This window comes from Cephus cinctus, unplaced genomic scaffold, assembly GCF_000341935.2.
Source record: "Cephus cinctus unplaced genomic scaffold, Ccin1 Ccin1_contig_4049579, whole genome shotgun sequence".
Lineage (NCBI taxonomy): Eukaryota > Metazoa > Arthropoda > Insecta > Hymenoptera > Cephidae > Cephus > Cephus cinctus.
In genome coordinates this window covers 1-10526 of record NW_014332748.1, presented here as the reverse complement: position 1 = coordinate 10526, position 10526 = coordinate 1, and the positions used below count along the sequence as shown (strand labels likewise).

Genomic DNA, 10526 nt, shown 5'->3' with positions numbered 1-10526 from the left:
TCTGCCAAGACATATTCTGATACACGCTCTCTCGAATTTCCTATAGTGCCCCATTATTGAGGTCCTGTATACCACACATTACTACACAAAGAAAAAATGAAGTAATAATTCGTTTAATAACAATCATGAATTTTAATGTTGCAGTAATGCACTACGTGGCAAAGCAATGTCAATGCAATCATCTACTAGGCAAATAGAATCAGGGCTTCAGTTACTTACAAGACTCAGTAATCGACCATCCCTTAAGGGTTTGTGTAATGTACTATTCCCGGATGGACTACTGTCCAAGGAAACTGTGGAGATTACCGGAAATGTATCTAGTGGAAAAACATTTTTAATGACACAGCTTCTTGCTCAATGTATATTACCTTTAGAATATTCAAAGGTTAATATCGGATTAGGCATAGGCGTGATATTTATAAATACCGACCACCATTTTATGGTTACGAAATTAGTTGACTTAATGTGTAACTATATAAAAAGTGCATTTCAATCCAATAATCAGAAACTTCCAAGCAATGAGGAGATGGACGTGATAATCAATTCCTCCTTGAAATGTCTAAATATTATTAATTGCTATAATAATTCACAATTTCTTCTTACATTAAAAACATTGGAAACTACATTACTAGAGAACTATAACATAGCACTTGTTGCAATTGATAGTATTTCGGCATTTTATTGGGAGAATCGTGATGAGGGCGGAGTATGGGCAATGGATTTGTACATAACCAATTTATTAGAACTTTTACATAAAAGTGTTACTCAGTTTAATATTGCTGTAATATATACAAGACCTAGCAACTTTGTATCCAAAGTACAGGATCCTAGTGAGAAGGGATTGAAATTAACTATGAAAAATATAAATTACAAAATCAATGTCCATAGAGACGAAAAATCGGAGAACCACCTGTGTACAATCAGAACTGCCACAAATAAAACTGATATTAATTACTTAATAACTGAATGTGGTTTAACATGGTTAAAAGAGTCTAAGGTGATCAATGAGGATAAAGAAAATTAAACTAGTTTTGAAAAATATCCACATTTGAAAGCAATACTTTGTTCATAACGTCTAAAGGACTCAAAAGTCTAGATCCTGCCAATGTTATTCTAGGAGAACGAGGTCCGTGCAAAGAAACAATAGATTCAACAAGTCGAGCTTCTTCCGCTGTTATACCGCCCAGCACATAAATTATTATCCAGGGATTATCAGAAGGATGTAGTTTCGTTCTTCCTTTGAGGAGTAAACTGTAATTTTGATAGAAACTTATTTTAGTGCACAGTCATTATGATACTGTCACGATACTTTTACGTTGTATTATATTAAACATATTTTTATATTCCTTTGTGAGAATTTACTATAAATAATCCTTTTAAAAAAATGCATACTTAAAGCCTGCCGATATGAGAGAGGTTGTTTTTCCTTGTATATCTTGAATTTCTTCTTTAGCCGGATCAAGTAAATCGGTGGTGAGACGTTCTATGATTCCTCTAGATTGTGCCAGTTCTTGAGGGCTGGGTTTGATCATCAATGACCTGGTACACAAAAAAAGTGTAAAAATAATATATTCATTTTATATAATTTTAGTTTGTTCAAAATAAAAATTATTACTCATAATTCGCAAGAGATTGCCGCTGGTTCCCTATGCCGCGCAGTAAATGAAGAATATATTCAGCCATTTTTTGTGTAGATTTTTGTGCTTTTTCGCCATCAGTAGCGCCTGTTGAAAAAGAAATAAATCAAGTATTTCTTTAAGTTATAAAAAATCATTGTACTGTAAACGAAATGTGTGTACGGTATTTCGATCTTTTTGAACTAGTTGAACAGACGTATAAGGGGAAATTTAATGTCACCGTCTGTTACCTAGGTATTATTATTGCATATTATTTCATAGTCACCCATTAAAAGTAAAGTTTGATGATATATCGACATTTGATCTCCGTTTAAAATTTCATCATATTTTTTTATATCTTCAAAAAATGCATCGGCCAACGTATGCTCTAATTGTTTTTCTTGCTGTGTCGCAAAACGAACTTCTGTTCCAGCAAGAGCGTAAATATGTGTTAACAATACGAGCAAATGCTCCATATCTAGTCCTCTGGTGGAACGAGTCTTTATGATATTACTTAACTGTAAAAGAAATGTAGCACAACGTCATACAAGTTTTGTAAACAAATCTTCCATATCAGCTGTTGTAATCAATTAGTGGCATATTAAATATATAAAACTGCCTACCTGTGCAAGTATGCTCGATGAATCACGGCTAGCTGCCAAGTTTTGCAATATTAGTTTTTCGAGACTAATAAGTAATTCGAGTTGAGCTGTTTTATTCGATTTTAATGCTTGAATTACAGCTATTATTTGCTGAAAATATGTATAAATGTATAAATCTGTAAAATAGATTTTTCAGATCGAAAACAGTGAGATCCCTGGCAAGCTACATGTAGCTTCGAATACAAGTTTTATAATTAATATGCACTTGCAGTAATTTTGGGTCAAGTAGTTATATTTACTTGGAGTACTTACAAAATGCGCATGTGCATAGTTTTGTGCTGAGACAGATATTTTTGTTTTTCAGCATATTGTTTTAAACTTTGTGGAAAGTTAATTAATTAATTAAACGAGTTTATTTATTATTTGTAATAGATTTCATTGTTTTCGTTCTGTTAAAAAGCCCATTGCACTCGTGGAACGACTATGCTGTACAGGAAATAAATCCGAAAGCCATCTTTAAGATGCCTGGAAAACAACTTCTGTGGCATTGAATGTTTTAAAGATTACTTCTTGTTAGTATACGTTGTCTCGGATATAGTCCTATTCAAGAGTATTCCAGTAACTAAAGTTCATTTGTACATTGGATTTTTATGGTAAAACCACATCAGTGCACGCAATATCATTGAATATTGTATGTATACCCAATTAGTTTCAAATATATGGTTACCTGAAGATGTTTACTTGACTTTTCTAATATTTCGATATTCTCAATATTGCGAAATTTATGTAGGAGCTTTTCCAAACTATGTACAGACACCCTCGTGGCTAGTCTAGTTTTTGGACTTTCTTTAACCATTGCCATTTCAGTAAGTAGTTTATTTAGTGACAGTAAAACGTCTTTTTGCTTCTTAGCTATTAATATCTCCATCATATGAGTGTCCGCACTTGCTAAACATCCAGGGATACTTTCCAAAGATGAACTTTCCTTAAAAATGATTCTAATAAATTTTTGTTAAATTAAAACTTAGTTTTGTTAAAATATATTTTACCAACCTCCATTTCTGGACATATTTGTGACATATTCACTGCAACATCATTGCGATGATGTGGTAAATGTGGCAAAGTACTTAATATCCGTCCTAATAAGGATTCTGTATTATAACTTGTTGCCGTACATAAATCTAATGTACGATCTACTAGAATAATGCTTACTCCATTCTGGCCTACAAGATTCTGTCAAAATGTATGGATAATTTCACTATATATGTATATATAGTTGATGTATCAATTGGAATTAATTACTTACTTTGGCCTAGATACTTACTTTTCTTCTGTCAATGGCTGATGGTAATTTTTCCAATTTTTCTGCAGCATATTCACTGAGTTTTCCTATAGCGAAAATATCATCTTTCACATTCAAACATGTACATAGACTATGGAATGAACTAACTAAAAAATCCACTTCAACTTCAAAGTTTTTTATCATCGATACATCCACTGGAGGCATCAGATCCCCAAATGGTGGTGTAATGAATACATTTTTATTTATACTTGCAGTAAAAATTGGTCTGAACATTATATCTACATGGCAGTCCTGTAAATTATTGTAAATAGTTATTATACAAAATTGGTTTGTAATATACTTACAATAATACCTGTAATGGATTTCTGAAGTTCATCCAACTCAAAATATCTTTTTTTAATTTATCATAACTGTCATCTTCTCCTATTTCTGATAATGATGTATAGTTTAATATACTACTATGCACTGCACATACAACTACGCAACAATTGAATGTGTTTTTTTCTATGATCAACTTAAGTGTTCGTTGATAAAATAGTGGATCTGTTGATGTATAAATTAGCACAGCCTTGCTACTATCTGTTACTGTAGTATACTGTGAGAGGCAAATATAATATTATAAGAAAAAAGATTAAACGAAACTAATTTCAAAAGATAATATTTCATACATGGAAGTTGTACATTGCCAACTCATGCACAGAAACTGCTCCAGCTTCTTTCAACAATAAAAAACCTTTATCTCCTTGATACCAATGAAGACATTCTGCTGCAGAATGATCAATGTAAACTGCAGCATCTCGTATTTGGAAAAATATATCCTTCCAACATGTATTAGCAAATGCTTGCAATTGATTAACAGTATCCATATTGTCTATTTGTTACGAGTTTACAGTTTTAATTCACTTACTCTTAACTCAATTCGTTTCACATGTGTATGGAGTAATAATACATGAAGTAATAATGTTAAGAGTAATATTGTTTTTAAGAAGTTGAAATTTTGTAGGTTAGGACTAAAATGTCTCAAGAACCTGCACTAGAGGATACAGTGTATGTTGCGGCCTAGTGACAAATAATCTCATTAGGATTGAGCGGCAAGTTCAAATGAAGGATTAAAATGGGATCACGATTTGTCTTCCTAAATCAGAATTCAATGTTTTTTAAATTCTCAGTCTGTCATTAACGCATAAATAAGATATATCCTAAACAATTCGAGGAAAGCTTTCTAGCTTGTACACTTACATAAACATATGGGCCACAAAGAATGTAGACATGGGCCATTTGTTTATTGCTACCTTAGCCGAGTGAGACTTTTTCAAGAATTCTCACTCCCCGCAATAAATCGGGTCCCTTGAGAGGATCTCATTCCCAAATAAAATAAGGATAAGGTGTGCATAATTTCTTTGTGCGTAAAAACAAGGCTCTCGATCTTGGGCTCGGACAGCGAGACACCACACGGTGGCCTTCCACCAAAAGTAGTACGTATGAATGTGTATGAATAAATGCATGCATAAGAGGTTCAGAAGACTGTATCTCTTGAGATCCAAGAGATCAGTTTGATTTCTGGTCTGATCTAGTAGAATTAATTAGTTAGATTCAGTTATAGTAGATTGATTTACATTAAACCATATTATAATTAAAGTAAATAAAGTTAGTTACATTGCTCTCCAAAAGCACTTGCATTTTTATTTCTAAAGCCTTCATACAGTTTGAAAATACATAACATCATCGCACCAGAAATCAATTTCAATACAGAGGAGATTGAACACCGTTGAAGTGCTCATCAGAGGTTTGATGGCTAACGAACCTATCTCGCCAGATTCACGAGGTTAAATCTGTCGCAAAAATGTAAAATCAGCCAATCAGAGCAAAGAGGGTCCAGTGACGTCACTGCCCAAATGCGCAGAACCGCTAGTGGCTATACTTCGTCTATTTGTATCATGGACGTCACAACATGGTCAATTCAAAAAAGCATTCAATTTTGAGTCTAAAAGTACAAATACACTAATTATTGAAAATTGGCAGGTGATACAATATTTTTTAAATAAGAAAAAATTTAAAAGTTAAAAATAGGAATATTGTATATAAAATAAAATAAATAAGGAATTCAATAATGTAATCTTCCGTTCCCCTTGAAATCCTACGAATTTTATCTGAAACATTCTTTTTATATCTGGCTTCGTTTCCGAAAAAGTCGACCTGATCAATGTAAGTGCCCCACCCTGTATATATTTTAAATCTTTGTTAATAACATAATGAAAACATAATAATTTTGTTTCAGGAGGGTTCTAGTCTAGGGAATCAAAAAAAAAACAATTTTGTCTGTATATTTTTCACAAGTATTTGGCATGAAGTATATTGTTTTGAAGTTTTGAATAAGTGACCAAAAAGTGTTTACCTAATTCATAAAGGTATAAAGTATAAAGGTTTAGGGCCTGATAAGTAATAGGTCCCGCCGTGCGTTCTGAGCGCACTCCGCATGGGTAAAGTATTGCGGGTCGGAGCGGCGGTCGTCCGATTTTCCTAATAGACGAACAGAGGCTTCTTAGAGAAGAAAAAGCGGCTCTGTAGGACATGTATTGTACGAAGAAGAGGAAGATTCCCTTTATAGTCCTGAAATAGCTGATTGAATATACATAAGTAGCATTATTTGCGTGTTACCTCTAAGTAATTGTTACAAAAAACTTTAAAGCGTTTTTCTTGAAACTAGATTTTCCATGTCGGTGCCTGATACTTCAAAATCTATTTAACTAATTGCGCTAAAACTTTGCACACATCTTCAGCACGTGTTTGGTTGTCGGCTGAACTAAAATCAAATCAAAATATTTTTGTTTTAATTTCACAGTATTTTAAAGTTGAACAAACTTTGGAGAAATCAATACCTAATTTTCAAAGTGGCGCCACTTTTTAATTTTCAATTTTAGTCCCTGCTGTACCGAATTCATATATTTTTATAATCACGTTGATTTTTTTTCAGATGAGTAGAACGGCCGAAATCGTTGACATCGTTAAACGACTTTTTTAAAAATGGTTTTACGAAAACTGACGTACAACGTTTATGATTCAAAGTTTCGTAATACAAAATTTCATGTAGATATTTAAAATTTGTACTAATATGTAGGAAAAACCCTTATTTCAACAAACCTTAGTTTTTATTAAATTCGCAAAGATAGCTTACAAATCAAGCCTTTAGACTAGTATCCCCCCTTAATGGTAATGAATCATATCTATTATCGTTCCGGTGTAATTTTTTATCTTAAATAAATAAATTTATAAATATAAAAGTTACTTCAACCTTAGAACGACGTTATTTTAGAAATTCATTCCAAAGATTTAGTTTCGGGGAAATGAAGACTCAAAAGAAAACATTTGAAAAGATACTTTTTTTTTATTGGAAATGTAAAATACTTCGTGACACTTCTATATTGTATGTAGTAATAGTCGTCTATAAGACGTATTTTTTCAAAGTGATAACAATAGTCAAAATTCCATCATACAACTGGTTTGTATAATTAAAGAACGACGGAATTTTCCATTTTATGTAAATACTTTTGACCTTGGTCGAGGAGATAAATGACAACAATAACTTCATGTATAGTTTAGAAAATGGAAAAGTGGACACAGCCACGATATTAAAAATGATCGTCATTAAAGACATACTTTAAATTAATGTCATACTTGATAAACATTACAAATAATGTGAGCGTTTTTGACATTTCGACCAGAGGTTCTTCCTGCTTTTACTTTATTTTATATTAAGTTATAGAGCTGATACTTATGACGTTTATTTCAAATAAAATAGAATCAGGAAAAGCCATATGTTATATCTTTCAAGCTAACTTCAAGAGCATTAGAAATCCTGATGTCTGTTGTACTCGTACGGCCTATTGCTTGACTGGTCTCTAGATCGGATGCTCCACCAAAAAAATCGTACCGAAAAAAGAACTACATATACAATTCTTCCTTAAGAAAAACACTTAAGAAAAGAGTGGAAAGTTATAATATCCGTGTGAATAGTTGAAATTCTGCTTAAACTTATTTTGATTAAAGCATGGAATTTGCTCATCTACACAGAGTGGCATCTAATTGGACCAACCAGGGTAATAGTAATTTAATTTTTCGTCTATAATTTGGGTCCTTGGCAATAGGGTTATGTTCTAAATAGACTGTTTGTAATTTTTTATTAGCTGCCAAGCTCTCTATAGTGAGCCAATCTTCAATTTCATTATTGTTGATCTAAAATTGAAAGAGATTGTTAAAATATTTCTAAAATTATTAAAAATGTTTACTATCTTGATATAGTATTTTCTAAAAACTCACCCAAAACTCTTCAAGATCCGTCAGGTGATCCATGTTTTGGATTTTTTTGATCTTATTATTTGCTAAATCCAATGTGGTTAAATTAGGGCAATTTTCTAAACCCTCAATAGCTGTTAGTCCATTTTCAGAGAGATACAGTTGATCGAGTTTTTTCAAAGATTCCAAATTTTCGATTTTTATGAGCCGATTGCTTTGCAAACTCAAAACTTGCAGATTTTCGAGAGTGTCGAGATTCTGTATCTTAGATATTTTATTCTTGCTAAGAAACAAATTTGTCAAGTTTATTAGACCTTCGAGATTCTCGATCTCGCGAATCTTATTATCGCCTAATTCGAGAAGTTCCAACTTTTTTAAATGTCCGATATTCTCGACCTTGGTGATCTTATTGGATGAGAGGAAAAGCTTTTGCAAATTTGGCAAATTCTCCAAGCCTTCAATTTTCCTGATACGGTTGAATGAAAGGTCAAGCAATCTGAAAATAATGCGAATTCTCAATAATAATTTACTAACATAATAAATGGTTTCATTTAAAGAAATAGTTGTATATATGGGAAACGTTTTTTTTTTTCTTTAAAGAACTCAATTGTTTAACAGGACAAAAAATTATTGCACATACTGCAAATTGACGAGGGCGTCCAAGTTCTCGATAAGCGCGATTTGATTGTCCCTTAATTCCAGTTCTACCAACGTGACCAAACTGTCCAAATTTTCGATCTTTTTAATCAAATTCCAGGTGAAGCACAGTCTTTTTATTTTGGTCAGTGGTTCCAGATTCTCCAGTTTACTCAAGCGGCAATGATTGAAATCCATTTCCTATGTGTTCAAACAAATAAAAATAAAAATCGCAATAAGATGGCATTATCCCGGGAAAAAATGATTGTATATAATCAATATAAATTTATATATAGACAATTAAACTTTTTTTTATCTAATTATACATCAATAATCATTTTTTTCCACAGATATGAAAGTCACCGACTTATTTCACGAACTGAATTCTTATTTCTAACGATAATTTGAAATTAAGAATAAATGATAAACGTGATCTGTTCACATAACACATGGGTATAAATTGGCTAATTGATTTACTTCAGATCCAGAATGATTCATCACAATATCTAAATACCGAGATATAAACGTGATATAATTCCAATGGCAAATAACAAAAAAAAGGGTAATAAAGAATGAATTTCGGAGAATTCAACAGACTTCCGTATCTGGATCAATGATGAGAATCTTTTCCGGTTCTTCGCCGTCCTCTTTGTGATTTCCAGTCTCCATTTCAGAACTTTCGCTTTTATCATCTTCTGTAAAAATGAATATTGAAAATTAGTGTTACTATGAAGCCAGACACAGATCAAATGACTACATAACCTTGGTTAGATTATGTACCCATGTACTAATCGCAGAAAATTACGATATTCACTTACCATTGTTCGCCATCACCGTATACGAAGTTTTCACTTTGCCAGAATCAAAACTGTGCTTTGCTACACACTTCACTGATTGAACAATTATTATTGAATGTTATTTTCTAATATTAGACTGCAGCGCTCCATCGATTTTATGTGGTATTCTTTAGAAGAATCTTTCCAGGCAAACAACGCCATCTATGAGAAACTGTACTAACCCCATAGAATATTGAGTTCCTTCGAGTTTCGACATTCAACAGCGTTATACTATTATCGATAGTCTACTTATCGACTGTCGGTAAAAAAGAAATGTATTTAAAAATTATATTTTCTGCATTCAATTTACTCATTTCAGATACATTTTTCAATGATGACTATTATGTTTTTTTAGATTTAAAAGAGTGGTTTATTTTCATTCATATCGATATACATAATAAAGTAATAATCCACCTTAGAACAACTTAATCTGTAATAAGATATATTTTTGGTTGGTCATCATGTATGGCGTATCTCGCCAAAACACATTTATTGTTATTTCTAGTTTTTTTACCACCGTTATTGTCTTTGATCTTTAATATTATTTATTTTTGTTTTTTGGTATGGTAAAAAAAATAAATGTAAAAACCATTGTATCTATATGATTTCTAATTAGTTTTAACTTAAAGGAACGGCAGGAGGAGTATGGAAGAAGGAGGAAAAGGAAAAGAATGTGTTCTTGTAAGTATGTGGAATGAATTATTTACATATTTACAGTTGCAAACAAAAGTTGCAAGGCACTAATGTTATTTTAGAAACGTCTGGATTTGTGTGATCTGTTTGCACAACTTTGTAGAAGCTGTTGTATTAGCATTTGTTGTTTTAATCGGGCTCTGCACCTCAACTCCTGCATATTTTTAGCGTCTCCGTAGAGCTACCCATATGCGGTAGACAGTCTTTCTAGATTACCACGATCTCTATCAGCCATTGCTGTCGAATATACCCATTTGTCTCGAGGTATATTATCTATATCGGTAAAGACTTTCTTCCTCAATTTCGTTTTATATGGTATATAATTGGAACATTATTTTGATCTCGTATGACTTCCATTCTATCCAATTTGGTGAAAATTGTAGGCGATGAGTAATTACTGCGTGCCATCCGTCTTAGAGTAATTTCGTCATTTATTTTTAGGTCTTTCAGAATATCATTATCTATCTGATGCAGAGTACTGTAGTAATTCCTGGTCAATGTGAGAGTAAATATATCGAATCTTAGAATATTCGCCATATTGTATATT

The 10526-nt window shown here is 32.3% G+C and overlaps 3 protein-coding genes across 3 annotated transcripts; 1 reads left to right on the top strand and 2 right to left on the bottom strand.

The window, feature by feature from the left end:
- Nucleotides 1-6: 6 nt before the first annotated feature.
- On the top strand, nucleotides 7-1346 carry LOC107263645. The gene has a single exon (XM_015731120.2). It carries the CDS (start codon nucleotides 167-169, stop codon nucleotides 1022-1024), a length of 858 nt encoding a protein of 285 aa, XP_015586606.1. The 5' UTR covers nucleotides 7-166; the 3' UTR covers nucleotides 1025-1346.
- On the bottom strand, nucleotides 721-5176 carry LOC107263523 (sec1 family domain-containing protein 2). The gene is made up of 10 exons (XM_015730871.2): nucleotides 4190-5176; nucleotides 3874-4116; nucleotides 3543-3812; nucleotides 3272-3451; nucleotides 2946-3203; nucleotides 2240-2368; nucleotides 1903-2134; nucleotides 1616-1724; nucleotides 1393-1539; nucleotides 721-1251 (listed from the first exon to the last, which is right to left on the bottom strand). Exons 1-10 carry the CDS (start codon nucleotides 4385-4387, stop codon nucleotides 1026-1028), a joined length of 1992 nt encoding a protein of 663 aa, XP_015586357.1. The 5' UTR covers nucleotides 4388-5176; the 3' UTR covers nucleotides 721-1025.
- Nucleotides 5177-7266: 2090 nt separating this feature from the next.
- LOC107263590 (protein phosphatase 1 regulatory subunit 7) lies at nucleotides 7267-9421 on the bottom strand. The gene is made up of 5 exons (XM_015730986.2): nucleotides 9269-9421; nucleotides 9048-9145; nucleotides 8455-8651; nucleotides 7839-8310; nucleotides 7267-7754 (listed from the first exon to the last, which is right to left on the bottom strand). The coding sequence occupies exons 1-5, from the start codon at nucleotides 9279-9281 to the stop codon at nucleotides 7581-7583; spliced, it is 954 nt and encodes a 317-aa protein (XP_015586472.1). The 5' UTR covers nucleotides 9282-9421; the 3' UTR covers nucleotides 7267-7580.
- Between the last annotated feature and the right edge of the window lie 1105 nt (nucleotides 9422-10526).

Bases quoted from the DNA above. Each gene is read 5' to 3' on its own strand.
- LOC107263590 (XM_015730986.2), bottom strand. The intron at 8,311-8,454 runs GTATGTGCAATA...CATTATTTTCAG, and splicing joins GACGCCCTCGTCAATTTGCA to ATTGCTTGACCTTTCATTCA. The intron at 7,755-7,838 runs GTGAGTTTTTAG...TTTCAATTTTAG, and splicing joins CGGATCTTGAAGAGTTTTGG to ATCAACAATAATGAAATTGA.
- LOC107263523 (XM_015730871.2), bottom strand. From the start codon at position 4,387: ATGGATACTGTTAATCAATTGCAAGCATTTGCTAATACATGTTGGAAG. The intron at 3,813-3,873 runs GTATTATTGTAA...AATAATTTACAG, and splicing joins ACTTCAGAAATCCATTACAG to GACTGCCATGTAGATATAAT. The intron at 1,725-1,902 runs GTGACTATGAAA...CTTTTTCAACAG, and splicing joins TCAAACTTTACTTTTAATGG to GCGCTACTGATGGCGAAAAA.
- LOC107263645 (XM_015731120.2), top strand. From the start codon at position 167: ATGTCAATGCAATCATCTACTAGGCAAATAGAATCAGGGCTTCAGTTA.